Genomic DNA, 18,463 nt, shown 5'->3' with positions numbered 1-18,463 from the left:
ACAAAGAATGTCTTTTGGGGCTAACAGTAAAAGGACAAGGTTTTGATTAAGAAAATGTGCAGATAATTTAATTTGATTAGCAGTTGACCTCCCTCTCCCAAGAAGAAGATTCAATAGTTGGAAACGTAACCTTTGTTAGGCCGCAGAACTTTAGATATACACTATATGAACCAGATATATTGCCCTTCATATGATATGATAGGTTAATTATAACATGCTTCATACCCAGAGGTTTCTAAGCGCGGACGCACCGTGTCGTCTTGCTTCGAAGGCGAGCATGTTGCTCCTGAGCTATCCTCTAGAGACTATGGGCATCATTACAAGGAAGGCGGTAAGGGTTAACGGTCACCGGTAATGGTACCGGTGACCGTTAACCCTTACCGCCTTACTATGAGGTCCCTTTGCGGGTTGGTACTTTAACGCCTGCTTTTTAGCAGGCATTAAAAACCAACCCGCAAAGGGACCAGGGTGCTAATTACGGTACTGCAATTTGCGGTACCATAATTAGCACCTTCCCCATTCCCATTATGCCCTATTGGGCAAAAATGGGAATGGGGAAGGGCAATGGGGGAAGGGGGAATTACCGCCCCGCCAACCTTGGAATAGGGCAGTAATTCCCCTTTCCTCCAAGGCGGTGCCGGTATTTTACCGGCATGGACCAAGGTGCTAATAGCACCTTGGTCTACCACCTACCGTGTAATGAGGCCCTATGTCGGGATATGTTCATGCATATGTAATACATGGAAGCCAAACCACAATCAGACCTCTTAAATTGAGACCTATGTTGTAAGAATAAGGGGAAGGTTTTTTTTATTTACATTTGTACAGGTTTATGTAAGTGTTGCATATTAAAAAGTGGTCACATGTTTTTTCAAATGTTTTAAATGCATGTTTGAAATTACTTGTGAAAAATAAAATTCAACAGTTGCACTTTAGAATTAAATGTTGTTGGGGGACAATCCCTGTGAAGGTTGGAAACACAACTTCAAGGAAGATTGATAAGGCAATGCCACATAGGAGGACATCATACATTCTAAAACAGTGCAAAACTAAATTATTAAAAAGGCCAATCCTGACAAAGAAGGCTTTTGCTGCGAGTCTCGTGGTGGACCCCGCAGAGGACTGATTTAGCAGCAAGATAGAAGGGCTGCTAAAAGTGTATCGCTTTAGAGAAATTGCAGCATAACTTGAAATAAATGCTGGGATGAATGGAAGCCAATGTAAGTGAAAAAGAATAGAGATGTTATCATATATTCAAGCACCCAGTACAAGACTGCATTAGTGTAACTGTTCAGTTTTATCTGACCGAATCTTACTTTTTTCCGAATTTGGTCAGTAACATTTGATCGAATTAAACCGAAAAATTAGGCCAATACATGCCAAGCATGTGGAGCGCGGGTGTCCCCCGCTCCCTATGTACAGTATGTATTTGCCTTGGGGGGTTACAGGGGTGTCCCCTGCTTCCTTAACATTGGAGGCGGAGGGCCGGAAAAAAAGAAAAAAAGGGACCCTGCGGTGTCGGACCCGACACGCGCAACAGAGAGATGGATCTGATGCTGCAGGGCTGAAGTGCACCAGGCAGGCAGGAGAGAGGTAGGTAGGGAAGGGGATGGTGGGTGGGGAGTGTGGGGTGGGTTGGTTTAAGCGCGTTTGATCATATGAAAAGTGATCACATGCGGGCAGTATTTTTTCGATCATTTTGCCGCAATCACTTTTGATACGATCAAACACCCCCACCAGCAGTTTGGAACACCAATCTCAAAGGTCTCAAAAACATTTCCCCATCATTATGGAAGAGATCCAAATACTGCACCACAGACGGGACAAGGTTGACAAGAAGGAAAGGTTTAACCTAACAGAGCAGAAAAATATGCTTGCCCCATGTGCATTCGTTGCAGGCTTATTTTCTAACCAGACACCCATGGAATTGGCTGACAGAACAAACAGTGGTCAGTTACCATCTTTGCTAAAGATAGATAAACAGGACTGCACCTGATCATTGTGTTTTCTGAACGAACACGAGAAATTTGCTCTTGAGTTAAATTTTAAATCAGCAGCCAACATTCGAGACTCCATTTTTATTGAGACCACCATGCTCCTTAAATGACTGTGCGATAGTTTGATGGTATCGGCATATTGATGAATGCTGACCCTACACTCAGGGAACCAAGCTCTCTGCTAATTTAAAAAATGAAATATAATTTTCGACATGATGGAACTCTGAGGTACCTCACATTGCATCGGCTTGAAGTATGGGGGGGCGGAAAGATCCAATCTGAGCAGCTTGAGATGGAAAGATCAAAACCAAAATCAATACTTTTCCTCCCAAGCCCATGCCTGCAGTAGGAATAGCAAAGAGTTATGGTTCAGAATGTGAAATGCCGCTGAGAGGTCCTGCAGCACAGGTTAACAGTTCCCACAATTGTCACCAGCCCTGATTAGGTCACCAATAGCCTGAAGGTTTGCACTACTGGGTCTACATTGAGCCCTCAATCTTCAACAATATGGGTAAAATAATTGTTTCTCCATATGTGCCAACAAATGAAGAGACATGGCTTCCTCCAAAAATTTCACAGGGACAGGTAGACTTGTGGTAGGAAAATAATAACTTAAGGTTGTAGAACCTAAAGTGCTGGAATTCATTTTAATTTCTCAGGAAAATACACGAGCAAGGGTAAACAAATAAAGCATTGTTGAAAGGGTATTTACAAATCATAAAGGAATAATGTCACCCACATGTACAGTGGACTTCAAAGTAGTCATAATAAAAAAGAAAATACAGCATTCAAATAGAAGACACATCTTTACCTCTGGGTATAAAAATATGGGTTGTGTCCTAATGGCAATCTCCTTCTAGTTTTCAGCAGCATTTTCAACAACAAAAATAATGGAATTGAGGTACACTTATCGACCTATTAAATAAGTAAAGTGGAAGGGACAGGATTAAAACAGTGAATGATAACTTCAAAAAGTTGTTTTGACTGAATGGTAGCAAATGGTAGCCAAAGTAACTTTTGAAACATAAGAGGTTGACTTAATTGTAATGGTGAATGCCTTAGGTTACCAATGAGCAAGTCTTAAATCAGAGAGGGCGGGTACTGTTGGGTGATGAACCCATGTCTTTTCTAATGTGTGTAATCTACATTGATTCCACTGGAGGCTTTGTGTGCACTATGGGGTTGTTGTCACTTTTTCAATGACCGCAGACACCTGGGCAACTAGGGCCAACACAGTAGATTGATAATGACTCGAAACAACATTAACATAAACTTTGTCATGGTCTAGACCTGCAGCTGCAAGTAGATTATATTAAATCAGTGAAGTGAATGGTTGCAAAAAATAACTTTTTTCAGGCTTATGTAGTTACAGTTGGCCAGCAAATAAAGTGGTCGTAGCTAATAAACTTAAAAGGGATTACAAAGTTATCTGACCGGCCATAGACAGAGACCCTATAAAAAATCAAAAAGTAGGCGAAGTAAGGAAATCTAAAATATTACTTTTAACATTGTTTGGGGAATAAGTAAACTGATCCAAATAAAAAAAATAAAATGAAACTCCTGAGAACGCAAGAGGGTGTGGAATGTTAAAATCTCCAGGAAAAATGTTGAGTTTATATCCAGTAAAGGACTGTAATAAGCTGGTCTAAGACTCAGTAGAATACTTAGCAGGGCGATAAATCAAATGTGTAGCGCAAGAGGCAATAGTGAATACAGAAATTGAGATTGATAGCAATTTGAAAGTGGAAGAGGTCACAGTTGTCACTAATGTAGGTATAATAGTAGCCATAAACAGAACTACACTCGATCAATATAACTCAGGAATAAACTTCAGGCAAGAGTTCATGAATTCAGACAGTCGGCCTAGGTGGATTGTAGGATTTCGATAAAAACAATGAATCAAGATCTTAAGAATGAAGTCAAATACTTCACTGGTGCTAATAGTGTCAAACTGAGCATGTAAAAGTGCTGCGGAATATGTCCCATAAAGAGATGTGCATTGATTAGGCCCATACATATGATTAGCTGGTGTAGCTCACCTTCCGAGGCTGGGAATGACTTTGATAAGTTGTAAGTACAGGGATATTGCCACTGGGCTTAGAAAAGTGTATTTCCAATGAGCAAAGTCATAATAGACTTAAAAATATGAAGCAACATCAGGCTAATTAATAGTGCTTAAAAATGCACACCCACCTGACTCAAAAGCAAGAAACGGGCAAGTAACGGACAGCTCAATATACTTCACACTTAACTAGCCCCACTTCACTAGGAGGGCCGCATGTGAGATGTCCTGGGACATAGAACTTTGAAAGGGAAAAAACAATGTGAGTGAGTCAGATGACTACAGTCTGGTCATTGGTGAGACATGTGTACTAAGTCCAGGTTCAGGGGGTCCCAATATGGCCCCCCGTTATAGGGAGAGCATGGGAGATGAAACTATGGAGTCACACAGACCAACACAATGACCAAAAGAGCTGGAAAGCATCCTGTTCTCTGTAATGCCATGCAATCCCTGACTAGCAGTTATTGGATGCAGAGATATTATCATGAAGTCTAAACTTTGCTCCAGTCACATGACTGGGTTATGTGATCAAACCATCCGTTCAGTGGCAAGGCAGATGCGGTAAGGCCATGCTAGGTGGTTGAAAGTGGGGTGCTGCAGTTCAGGGAGAACACCAAAGTTGGAACTATACAACTGTGCTGCAGAGTATAACAAAGGAGTCAAGAAACCAAACAACCTTTGAAATGCACCTGTCTCAACTTGAAGCTAGCTCCCGCCCTCAGTATCAATGCCAGTGAACTGACAAGTCTGGTTCTATTGTTGCAGTAGGCCACCCCCATTTAGATGATACGAGAATGTGGTTTGCAGAAGCCTGGGAGTTGGGTCTCTCAGCATCTTCAAGGGAAACTTGCCACCTTAAATGGACCACACAGGGATATCCATTAACGAGAGAGACGCTTTGATCACAGCAGACAGGAAGATGGGTGGAACCTAGTGTCACAACGGAGTGAGCCCAGAGCTCTTTCTGTTGAGGGAAGTTTTTCGCCATATTGGTTCTGGGACACCCCTTGTTCCTATTTCACCCCTTTACCTTTTCCTATTACAAAGCACTCTGGTTATGACCTCACGCATACCGAAGATTGTCAGTAGGGACCCCAGGATTGGTTCACTAAGGTAGGCTCAGCCTACACCAATCACTGTGGCCCACTTGGCATTAAAAGAGGGCCGAAGCCCCTCTTTTGGGAGATCATCTAAAGATTTCACAAGAAGCAGAAAGAAGAACTCATCCTTGGACCCTGGCTGAAGGTACAGTCTGTCTTACAGCTTCCGCCAGTGAAAGAAGGCCAGGAATATCCAAAGAGGGTAGCAAGAGCCCTCCCCATAACTTATCCCAGGGAACAGAGGGTGAAAAGAACTCAGAGGACCCTCCAACCACTTCAGAACAAGTACCCAGCGAGCACACAGCGTGCCCGGCTAGGCTCTGCAGCAAGCGCCCTTGGCAGAGAGTTCCACAAGGTCTCTGAACCCGAAACGAAGGACAAGTCAGCTGCCTGCAACACACTCCCTAAACTCGCCGTCCGCTTTAAAGGACACACAAGCCCATTGTTGGAGTTGGTAGAAGTGCCACGAGAAGCACCTACCATCATCTGTCTTAAAGGACATTATTCGAGGACCTCCATCTGCAACCGACTGCAACACTGACCGCTGTCAAACCGCAGTCGCTTAAGAAACCCAAGACATCTGGATCAGTGCTTCAGAACCACCAATCAGCACTGAGACAACGATTCCTGATCCTGAGTCGCTGTGAAGGATAGCCTGCAGCCATTCGCCAAGCTTCGATCTCTGAAACATCTTGCTGTATGACACCCGCCACTGACTTCCGTCTCAAACTCTGTCACAGAAGCCTGAAAAGCACCGTGAAGCCGACCCGCCACCTTTGAGCAGCAAGAACAACTAGAGCAAAAGGTACATTGTGATTCTGTCCCGCTGGTCATTCCCAAACGGCCCCTAGAGACATTTTAAGACCTTTTCTCCCATTCTGCTGAAGCCAAGAAACCTTTTAAAAACGATTGTGGTTATTAACCATACCAACTACCCTCCTGTCAGTATCCAGAGTGCATCCCTTTTCCTTTTTAGAAACGGTCTGATCTCTGCATTCCTTTACAGGGTGGGTAGGATTTAGTAGTGTTATTAGATTGCCTGTTGTAATAATAATAAAGTAGATATTTGTATACAATCTTGCCTGGATACTCCTTTTATCATTGGGTAATAATTGTATTTTCGCTGCTATCCAAATAACCAACAATCCACGACCTTTCGAGGAGGTAAGTCTGCCGTTCCGTCCACGTTACCAAAATTAGATAAAGAGGTTTATCATTTTAATTGTCTGCTTGTAATCCAATCTGTTCAGATTCGTTCTGGTGTATTAGAGCTGTGGGGCTGATTGATTATCCCCCTGCACCACTGGTAGCCTGGAATTTTATTCGTCACATAATGGATTCAATAGGAAGAGGCAACTTTGCAAAGAGCGACTGCACGACTGACTCACCATGATAGATGAAAACGAGGCATGGTCAATAGAAGCGCCTCAGAGGAGTACAGAGCTCTAGTAGGAGTATATTTAGAGAGAATGGTGGCAAGGAAGTGGGTGGTGGGGGCAGGATTGACTGATGCTAACAATAATGGACTAGGTAGGGGCACTTAACAACACGCTCTTCTCCAGCAGCGGTCAGTGGAGTCGCTGAAAGACTGGCGAAATGCACACGCATCAGCCAGTGTGGGCACATGTTACAGTCTTTGAAGTCTGATAGGAGGAACCTGGGGGAGTTTCCATATTATATAGCGTTGAATTGTCATTGTGAGAAAGCATGTAGAGTGTTCTAAATTGATAGCCCAAGGCCCAAGTATATAGTCTTCCAGCAAAAATCCAGTTTTCTCCTCCAACGAACATAGGTCTGCATCAAGAAGACTTCCCCAGGTCTGTACTGTGTGTGACAAAGGCACGGGCCTCAGTATTCCTGCAGCAGTGTGCTGCACGGATCAAAGACTATTCAACAGCTCACATATGACTTCCCATGTTCCAAACTTGTGCAGGCCCAAAAACTGTTGTCGGGGCCACGGCACTGCCAAATGTGTATTTAACCACCCATATTCTCAGTACCACTGGAAATTGCTCCACGTGGCCCTCCACGCACTGCTCAGCTTTAATGACGCTCTTCCCATTCTTTTCTCAAAATGGTGCTGCACAGATTTCATTGTAGAATATAGAAGAAGGATGTATTCCTCCGCGTGCGTTTGTTGTTTCTGATGACTGCTATGTACCTTTTCCCCATACAGACGAGCAATGAACTCGTGCAGCCAGTAAGTATATTCTCACTTGCTGTTTCCTCTGTTTCCTCTGTGCTGTTGTATTAAGAGTCCCTTCATTCATGAACGTGTTCATATGATTTCTATCGCCATGTTTGCGCCTCTTGACTATCTCTTGCACTCCAACTCGTATCATCTTTCATGGTCCATTTCATATCCTCTCATTTTCTTTATTTTGATTTTTTTAATCTCATTTCTTAGATTAGCAGATTGAAAAAAGATAGAAACATGTTGTTTTCCATTTATGAATTCCGCCATTATATTTCATCTTTTTTGTCTTTACTTTCCTCTTTACTTAAAGTCTGACTCTTCAAAAAGTCTGTCCCTGTGCAATCTGGTCTTGGAAGACCCCCCCAACTCTGGACCAAGAGAAGCTACTGTTAACAGATCCAAAAGTGACCTGGGTGCCACCGCCCGGGGAGCGGACATTGGCCGGATCTCTGTCAGCCAGGAGCACGTTCCAGGTGGTTTGTACACTGAACGCACGCTAGGGTCTGACGCGGAGCAACGTCTGGGGGATCCACAGGGCAACGTCCCTGTCTGTGAGCAGGAAAGCGTACCCGCTGCACATGAAAAGCAGCGGGCGCCACTGCTGAAGGTTAGAAATGTTGCATACCAGGACTGGGGGCCCAATCCACCTACAGAAAATGAGAGCAGCTCTGACATGTCCGCCGGCAGAGAAGATAGTTTGTCGGATGACATCCCGTACGAAGTGGAAACGGCAGAGGCGGAAGAGAAGGATGGTGATTTCCTGGGGGTAGGTGTGGATTTGTGTGGAAAGGTTGAGTCTAAAGCTGCTGAGTCGAAGGAGATGACGCAGGTAGAGGAGGGTGATGAGAACGGGTCAATTCCTGTAGAACAGCTTGATGGCCCAACCATGCGTAACCCAGAGGTAGACATCATGCACAAGCTGGAGCAATACAACGAGCTTGTCATGGTTGATGATTGTATGCACGATAAACCAGTGTCAGAATTTCATGAGAATATTAACATACACATGGTAGAGGACTCAGAAGAGATCAGCGGAGACCTTTGTGGGAGAACGTTGTCGGAAGGTGATAAAGGAAGTGTAGTAGGTAGAGGTAAAACCAGTGACCAAACTAGCGGTGATTCCAAGGTCTTTCATATGGGCAATGAGGACCATGGTGCAAACACAGAACCTGGTCAAAGCAGGGAGGTGGACATAGTAGGGCGAGACTCATATGAGGTCATTGCTGCTCCTATAGCAGGAGGGGAAGTTCTTTGCCTGGCTGAGTTTTTTGGTGCCGAAAAGCCTATTAAACAAAGTGAGGATATGTGTTCTATGAGCTCAAGCAGCAACGGCAGTGATAATGAGTATCAGGATGGCGTGAAATATGCCTCAGGTGAATGTAAATATACAGGTACATCGGATTGCATATCAGAGGATACTATCAATGTAAACCCTTCCGTTCCATGGTTAGATATTGAAGATGACGTATTTGCATCAACCACACAGCCTGATTTCGCTCATGAATTCAACAGTAGCATTGTCATTTCTGGGGGCAGCAAATGCGATGACTGGGGTGTAGATGCAAGCCAAATCTGGCCATCAAACTGGGACCCAACCAGTGAATCGTGTGTTATTGATAGCCCATTGGCCAGTCAAACGAAGGAGACTGATTTGTGGACCCTTCCCAGTGAGCGTCAAGGCTCTCCAGAAGGTGACGTGGAAAGCACATGGACAGGTTTCAGTGATATCACCTGGTACAGCCAAGACACGCTGGATTTTAACAGGCGCTCTTTAGATATGAGTTTAACTGCTCACGATAACACTGGGGTGGACTGCTCAGAAGAAAGCCCACTGGTGGATCAGGGAGATCTCGCCGCGCCAGCAGGGGAGGTAGCTAGACCACATGCTCCATTTCAAGAGGATAATCCTGCACGTGCTATTACCGGGAGCTCATCACGGCCCAAAGACAACGAGACCAACAGCTCAGATCTATCGGAAGACGAAATAACTAACCGGAGATATGGACAATTGTACCAGGAAATAGATGCTGAAAATGAAGAGGTACCATGTATCTATCCCACTCTGTAGCATAGTCTAGACAGACTTCCTTCGGCCACTCCTACCCTTACTGTATTTGACTAGTTCCCATCCTTTTGTTTTGTTTCATACTTCATCATTGATAATTATTTTCAAATATGCTGTTCTGCAAAAGCATGCTAGTAAAGATGTTCGTTGACAAACAAAATGCAACTACAATCAAACGTGTAGGTGCTGGGTCTCCATAATAATGTCTGCAATGTTCTTGGAATCATAGCTAGATACCACTTGTCCAAAAACACCCAGAACAGCTACACCGCTCGAATGGTGAGTGCAATGTTGCAAATTATTGTACGCCTTTTCTCTCGACTGATAATAATCTGACTGGTTGCTCTGGTGTTTAGGTAAGACAGATTGTAATAGTATAAAAACAAAGGTTTCCATTGGTTAACAGATTTCATGTAATTATTCTCAGCAGTTACAGTGCGTATGTGAAAAGATAACTACATTCGCAAATTAGAAGCAGAGAAAGCCTGACTACAGGTGAAAGCAGGTCATGGGACTCCAGGAGAAAAATGATTAATTGTGACCACGCCTGATAAACAACATTTGAGCCTGAATATGTGGCCCTACTTGAGCACTGGGAAAGAGCTAGAGGAAGGGATTATGCCACTCTCGAGTGAAGGGTATCAGGTAATAAAATCGCAGCAAAAATGTCACAGGTAAAATAAATCGTGGCAAAAATGCTGTGGTTTGACCTGGTAAAGGTGTACCCTATTATACCATTTAAGGGGAGCGGGGTTTGCGGGGATATCCCCGCATCCTTTACATGATTGTGGCGATATTTTGTATTCACAGCCATTTTTGCCACAATTTTAAGACATGGAACCGAGTGAAGTGGCATCGCCATCCTCCCTGGCATAAAATTGCTGAGATTTGATAGATGGAGGCTCAATATGGTTCCCACTGATGCAACCTTCTATAGCCTTCTTGTAGAACCAGCCCTGTAGAGGATGTCGTAGCTGAGCCTCCAACACAACAAAGTTGCAGTTTCTGAAGATGGGCAGTGGACATCAGTGTTGCAAAATACGAGATGTCAAATCACGCTGCCACAGATCCAAATGGAAATAAGTGTTTAGGCCAAATTACATATTTCAAAAAATCCTAGTGTCCTACTGACAAAGTCCATTTATAGCAGACCTACTATCTCCATTGCGAGTTAATTTGGATCTAAAAGATCTATTCGCTAACACAGTAGCCATTCCATATGTGATCTGAGTTACACAACTTGTGTTGGCCTCTTGTAGCTTTTAATAAAGTCCTTCTGCTCGTACATTGACGTTTTAGAATACGCCTATTCTGTGCCTTTGTTTAAAATATTTCCCTGTAATTTCTGTTTTTCTCTAATAAGTCATGATTTTGAATTTTCCTTAAAGAAAATGACATTCTCTTCCTTTTCTTATCCAGGCATCCAACAGCGCATTCAATGGATTCACTCAGGTAAGTTGTCTGCCTATTGAATTTTCTGCTTGCGCAAGAATTGGTGGATCTTTAGGGAAGATCCTTTTGGATCCTACAAGCGTGCCGATGAAGCGTACTGTTGCTTTCTCCATCTTCACATCTAAGTAATTCATTTCTTTCAGATGTGGTGGCCTTTCTGTTGCTTCCTTAATCTCTTGACTACTCACATGGAGCCTGGATGCTTTATCATACACTTCACAATATCGAAGGCATAGCTAAATATGCCGCTAAGGATGCAGGTCATCATCCAGAGAACTCATAGCATATTAACTGTTTGGGTGTCTGTATTTCAGTTGTTTCCTTATGTAAACTAGGGCACATACATACCCCTATGGCCACTCAATGGGTTAAATGAAAAGCCCAGAGCTCAACATTCCAGGGTCTACCTGGACTTGGGCCTCCTCTCACAGGCATGTGAGGACAACATCAACTAACAGAAATGTCACACCTAATCCAATTATCAAAATAAGATGCCAACAATATACTGTATGAAGACTAAAATATCTCATATAAATTATAATATAAATAGTGGCAAAATAATAAGTCGTCCCATTGCAATGGTACCTTCTTAGACAGATTTTTAACAGTCTACAAGCATTTGATTGGGTTTCCGGACCTTAAAGAATAGCAAACCTATTATGATGAATAATTCAACCTACAAGTGTAGCAAGTTCATTCGTTAGTCTTTAAAGGAGTCCTTCAAACTAAGCTGTTGGATTGAATGTTATCAAGTATTTGACAATGTTTGTCTGTCGGCTAATATGTGTCATTGGATAGCATTGTTGTACCAGATGTCCCAAATGGCCCCTAGAAATTAATATGGCCCAGTGTTATCAAAAAAGGTTGCAGGCGCTCCTCTCCAGAGAGAACATGGCATGATAACCTGTTCTGAGGTGAGAGTTTGTAGCACACACTTTTTGCTCACTGTACCTTTCACAGATGGGAAATATCAATTTGCATATCAGTCTTTGTCCCACCCACATGGGCAGTCCAGCACCGAAATGCTATGGCAATTTCTCTCTGAACAAGAGTACCAACCCCATACACATGTTTCAGCCTTGTTGGGCCTCATCAGTGAGGTGAAGCTGTGCCTCTCTGAGCACAGTGAGCAGGGAGTCCACGTCTGATTGCCCCCAGGTAACTCAGGGTGACCAACCCCAAGTTCCTTGCAAATATATCAAGAAAGGTAGCAGGCACTCTTCTCCAGAAAGAACATGGCATGATAACCTGTTTTGAGATGAGAGTTTGCAGCACACACTTTTTGCTCACTGTACCTTTCACAGATGGGAAATATCCATTTGCATATCAATCTTTGTCCCACCCACATGGGCAGTCCAGCACCGAAATGCTATGGCAATTCCCCGCTGAACAAGAGTACCAACAGTAACTCCATACACGTGTTTCAGCCTTGTTGGGCCTCATCAGTGAGGTGAAGGTGTGCCTCTTTGAGCACAGTGAGCAGGGAGTCTATGTCTGGTTGCCCCCAGGTAACTCAGGGTGACCAACCCCAAGTTCCTTACAAATATATCAAAAAAGGTAGCAGGCGCTCCTCTCCAGAAAGAACATGGCACGATAACCTGTTCTGAGATGAGAGTTTGCAGCAGACGCTTTTTGCTCACTGTACCTTTCACAGATGGGAAATACCCATTTGCATATCAGTCTTTGTCCCGCCCACATGGGCAGTCCAGCACAGAAATGCTATGGCAATTTCTCTCTGAACAAGAGTACCAACCCCATACACATGTTTCAGACTTGTTGGGCCTCATCAGTGAGGTGAAGCTGTGCCTCTCTGAGCACAGTGAGCAGGGAGTCCATGTCTGGTTGCCCCCAGGTAACTCAGGGTGACCAACCCCAAGTTCCTTGCAAATATATCAAGAAAGGTAGCAGGCGGTCCTCTCCAGAAAGAACATGGCATGATAACCTGTTCTGAGATGAGAGTTTGCAGCACAAGCTTTTTGCTCACTGTACCTTTCACAGATGGGAAATATGCATTTGCATATCAGTCTTTGCCCCGCCCACATGGGCAGTCCAGCACCGAAGTGCTATGGCAATTCCTCTCTGAACAAGAGTACCAACAGCAACCCCATACACATGTTTCAGCCTTGTTGGGCCTCAACAGTGAGGTGAAGCTGTGCCTCTCTGAGCACAGTGAGCAGGGAGTCCACGTCTGGTTGCCCCCAGGTAACTCAGGGTGACCAACCCCAAGTTCCTTGCAAATATATCAAAAATGGTAGCAGGCGCTCCTCTCCTAGTTTATGAGAAAGTCCTTGCTTTATGGATACATTTCCAATTCACATGGAAAGTTCCTTTGATGGAGGTACACCTGGAAATGAAATCAGGAGATGGGGTCGGTGAGTGGGCCTCCAAGTGGGGTCCTTAAAGGCCAGACAAGTCTCTGAAGACATTAAAATATTTCAGGTTTTTAGGCAGAAGCGATTCTGAGCTGGAATGTAGACTCTTTGTGGTGATTCCAATCCAGCCAAGTAGGGAACGTTACTGGTTCTCAGGGAATGAGTTGGCCGCAGTCACTGGACAGAGACCGTGTTAGGGTATAGTGAAGGAGTTTTCAAGGGGGAACTGTTTGCAAACACATGGATCCAAAACTGGTAGAAGTTCCCTGTCTGTGGGATTCAGCAGTGGCAGGCTAGTTCTCCTTATTTTACAATAGGGGGTGCTCCTCTGAGTGGTGCGTGAGGTTCGATGGGGTGGATGTTGCCTTTACAGTGTCGGGAAGCATCAAGACTGAGGCCTCATCAACAGAAAAAATGCAGTCACCCTTTATCTACAGCTGGTAAGGTAGCTCAGCAGTTTGTTCACTCGTTCTGTGACTGTGTGTGATCTGCATGTCACAGGTTTGAATCCTGGCAAGGCCAACTCCGCCTTTCATCCTTCTGGGGTTGATAAAAGATTTCCAACTCTGGTTGAGTGATAATTGCATGTAAAATGTTCTATGAACCGTCCTTTGGTGAAAGTGCAATATAATTGTCTCATGATCATTATCTATCTCAGTAGTATTGCTACTAGGAGCCTAGTGATTAGCCCTTTCCCAATCTGGCGGCTTATACACATGTTCTAATTTCCATAGGAAGGCATTGACACCCCAACAGGCGAAGGATCATTGCGGCGGCATGTGCCTTTCAGAAGTAGACATGGAATTGAGGGGAGACCTGTGGGCAAGCCGGTTCTAGATGCTCTAGGATGGCACATGGCAAGGCTTTGCTACCAATCAAGCCCTGCAACCCCGTCTGTTGGTGCCCACTGAATCCGGACACAGGTTCTGAGTGCTGGTTGCAATCTCAAAGGGAGAGAGCTTAACACAGATTACTTATTGAGCCTTCCCCCACTGTCTTCTGTTACTTGGTGTATTTAGCCTTGTGTTGGATCCTGTCACTTCTGCCACTTGGTGCCCAAGTCTGTGCAAAGGTTGCATCATGCAGGCAGGTGGCAAAGAGGCACAGGGGGGCAGCATCCAAGGTGTCCAATGTGCGGTCACAAAGTTCATGGAAGGAACCAAATCCCTTTCAAAGCTCCTTCTTCCAGAGGCCTAAGAGAGTTTGGGTAAATCATAGGGACTTTAATTAGCAGCTGCTTTTAAATCCTTGTTGAGGTTTTGTCTCATTTCCATGTTTCAGGCAGGATTTACAGCTGGGTGAGCAAATAAATTCCTCTCTCTTGCTGCACAAAAGCATCAGAGACTTTGGGCCTCATTATAGAAAGGTGCTGGTAATCCCTTAACGCCCTACTACGAGTTCCCTTAGGGGGTCCCTCCTTTAACGCCTGGTCTGACCACGCATTATGGACGGGACCCGTTAAGGGAAATCAGAGCCAATAACGGTACCGCAATTTGCGGTACCGTTGTTAGCGCCTTCCCATTGAGCCCTCTGGGGGCTCAACTGGGAACTGGAATGGCTTTTTCAATGGGGAATTACCGGTCCTGCAAAGGTCGGACTACACCGGTAAGTCCCCATTGAATGAGACCGGTGCCGGACACGTTATTGGTGGCAGTCATGGCGCAAATAGCGCCATGACTGCCATCAATCTCGTAATGAGGCCCTTTGTGTCCCTTTTGAAATGCTGTTGAAATGACATCTCCTTCCTCTGGGCACTGATCACATTTCCAGATATATGTCAGCCCCTAATGATTTGCATAGAATCACAAATTATTATTGTAAGTGGGGGGATGGATGGATTAGACAAGAGTCTTTCAACCTGCCAACCAGCATGTGTTTGAACACTGAGTTGACTCACATACAGAGAGTTGTTGCATATACCAAGTCAGGGGTATTTCGATGCTCTCTTTCCTGTAATAGTTCATCACGTGATTTTGTATTAGCCTTTTGCCTTTTGCAATGCTGGTGTTACTATACTTTCCTCATATTCCCTTTGACAAAATCTTTAAATTCTACTTGTTAATCTCCAACTCTCTTGTCTCTGAAATTATACATTCATACCTAATGAATTTGTTGTATGGAATTCGCTTTAATAATGATGTTGGATGAAAACTCAAAGCTATTAACATATTATTTCTATCCGTAGGTTTCATATATACAGTGGAATTTAGAGCTGAGTCCATTACATATCATTCTGTATCCAAAAAATGTATTCGTTTTGAGTGCAATTCATATGTGAATTTTATTCTAAAGTGTATTTCATTTAAATATAAAAAAATCTCAGAATTCTGCTCTACGCCCATTCTATATTGCAAAGAGGTCATCAATGAAACAATTGTAAAATGTGATGTGCCTATTCACAGGATCATTCTGAAGAATATTCTGTGTTTTCCAAAAGTACATGAATGTATTTGCATACGTGTGCACCATACTGGCCCTGATTGACATTCCTGATATTTGGAGAAAATATTGATCTATGCATTTGAAAGAGTTGGAATTCAAAATACGTGCATTTAATAATGATGGTGAGATGGTTTTAAACTGTCCAGAACTGTCAATGTTGTGCTTTTGTTCATTCTTCTTGGGTTTCTCCCACTTGCAGGGAGATGCTTCTCTCTTCACGGTTCAGACAGAACAGACTGTGGGGCAAAATCTGGTGAGTTTTTCTACCTTTCATTATGACAATTATTTGGTAAAACAACGTTTTCAATGGCACAGCTCGTTCTCCTCAATGTGTTTTACGCTGTTGAAAAGAAGACTACTCACAATTGTGGGAAAGCACTTCATAAAAGCAGTGAGTGGTTACAGCATGTGAACATTGTGAGCTGTTTATAAAACTCTACACACCGTTACCAGCAGCCCCTGAGGTATATATGAAGTTCACATTCTGTTTGGTTACCTTGGGAAGGCTTGATGAAAAGACATGCCTTTAAGTTCTCCTGTTCGGGGTAACACAAGGCTCAGGCAGCATTAGATTTCCTGTTGCACCTGCAAAGGATTGGCAAAGTGCTTTTTGGATGGGGAAGGAAGGATGCCGTAATGTCGCTTTGCCTAGTTTGACATAAATCATTTCAGTGGGCTTCTCTCCTAAATTACAAAGGACCTTCCATCTTTCTCACCTGCACGCAAGTGAATCCAGGGCTAGATTTCACTGGGCACCTAGAATACAATTTACCGGTGCCTTCTCGCTCTAATAACATACTGCTTCGCTTTTGCAAAAACAAGAAGACATAGAGGCCAGTGTTTGCAGAGAAAAGAGTAGAATGTAGGGGCAAAGTGCATCTCTAATTTCTCTCCCCAGGCAGGTCTCCCGCTGAAAGACTCTGATTCACAAAAGGGGCCTGCAAGGAGTAGGAGTAACTGGAAGTGGGCAGAAGGCACCCTCAGCCAGTCACTCCATGCATACCTATGTTCTGGGCACAATAGCAAGAACTAAATGCGCATTAGCCTACCAACCCTATGCGGGTGGGAGGCTGGGGTCAGCCTACTGCCCATCTGGATCATTAAAAACATCCACAGTTATGGGCATTAAACGGTAAATGTAAAATAAAAATAGTCATCCCATGACAAGCATGAGTGTTTCTATTTGAGAAAGAGACATGCACCCAGAGATCTCAAAATGCCACAGTAGGTTTGCACCTTCCCCTGTGCCTGTCATCTGACATGGGAGGCCAAAAGCACAGGGAAGAGCCGAAAGGAATCTCACAGATCAAAGCAAGACATACTTTAAAGTCCACCGACACACCTATCGTGCACCCCTTTAACTCGTTCTGCACCCGGCCTATTCACAAAAGTGGATAAGACGTTTCGGCAGTAGGTTCACTTTTGTGAATCACCCAACCAGCACACACAAGTGAAGGAAATATTGGTGTGCATTAGGGCCTTTCTGTTCACATTGAATTGTGATTTAAATCATACTCTGCATGCCAGGGCCTAACCTGCACCCCAAAGGTGGTCTAAATGCCCGCCAGGAGGAGAGAATAGTGCTGTACCCGAAGTAAGGCTCTGGAGAAAGTTAGGTCTCTGTACTTTAGTGCAAGAGAAACTACTACCCCTGAGCAGCTGACAGGTTTACTATTGGACAGCAACATTGACGTGGGTCTGCCTCTAGAGTGGCTGTGTACCAATACCTATTACCCTTTTGTATGTAATGAACATTAGATGCTATCAATATCTTTCCTGCACCGTTTTATCACTAAAACATAAAAGTGTTTGCACTTGCAACATGGTATATTGTATACTCATAAATTGAAACACATTCAAAATGATCTCACTCTGTATGTTTAGTATTTATGTCTATTTATTTTCTTGCAGAGATAATATATGAGCATTATAAATAGAATAGTCAAATAATATACCGTTCCAAATATTAGTAATAAAGCACCTAAATAGATATCCAGCATCTCACTCTTGTATTCACTTCTAAAATGTTTAAACTACCCACAACCGACCAACAGTGTGTGCGTAGCCATTGTGGCCCAGTAAAGTTTAAAATAATACAACTGTGTGCCTGTTGATTGGTATAGCAAGGAGCAGGTGAGGCTACAGAGACCAACCTCTGGACAACCTATTAGCTGGAAAGGGTTAAAAACTCTGTCAAAATGTCCAGGGCTTCTATAGGTCGTTAACTAAGAGCAATCTAAAATCCATAGATCAAAAAGACTACAGGTAAATCAATTTAAATCCTCCTGTAATTATTACTCTCACCCTTCCTCTGTGCTTCAATGTCTTCACTTATGCTTGCCAAAGAAGCATAAGGGGCAGCATAGGGTTTTTGAGGGTGGTGTGCCGAAACAAGTACCGCGCTAAACTCAGTGTTTTACCAGCAGACGGAAAGTTGAAAGGCTAACCTAACACAAATACATCATGGTGTGTGTAAAGTACAATGTATGTTGAAGAATTGGTAAAAATTGCATATCTCAGAACCCAACATAATGAAACTGTAAAAAAAAAACAGTATTGGGCAAAACTGGCAAAGTAAAAATTGCTAGCATCATGAGCTGTTTAGTGTCTTGGTGCGATGGCATCTGACATCTGCGTGCATCTTTTTTCCAAAGCAGTTTAGCTTTGTAGTTTAGTTTTGCCTCCAAATTTGTGAAGCAAACAGTAAAAATTAGAATTTGGAAATAATTGCAAAGTGCCAATATTTTGGCCCACCGACTAAAATGTCCATCTTGGC

General features: G+C 43.6%; 1 protein-coding gene across 4 annotated transcripts in view; it reads left to right on the top strand.

The window, feature by feature from the left end:
• Positions 1 to 18,463, top strand: part of AMPH (amphiphysin) — a 1,422,934-nt gene that overhangs the window by 1,152,654 nt on the left and 251,817 nt on the right. For 2 of the 4 annotated variants that reach the window (XM_069613276.1, XM_069613275.1), the window contains exons 14-17: positions 7,336 to 7,359; positions 7,667 to 8,122; positions 10,841 to 10,873; positions 15,887 to 15,940. In XM_069613276.1, the coding sequence (XP_069469377.1) occupies positions 7,336 to 7,359; positions 7,667 to 8,122; positions 10,841 to 10,873; positions 15,887 to 15,940 (567 nt within the window). The other 2 variants (XM_069613278.1, XM_069613277.1) reach the window with 2 other exon arrangements.

This window comes from Ambystoma mexicanum, chromosome 5p (assembly GCF_040938575.1).
Source record: "Ambystoma mexicanum isolate Mex_15411 chromosome 5p, UKY_AmexF1_1, whole genome shotgun sequence".
In the NCBI taxonomy this organism is placed as follows: Eukaryota; Metazoa; Chordata; class Amphibia; order Caudata; family Ambystomatidae; genus Ambystoma; species Ambystoma mexicanum.
Note: the sequence above shows the minus strand (reverse complement) of the source record. Positions and strands in the feature narration are given on the sequence as shown.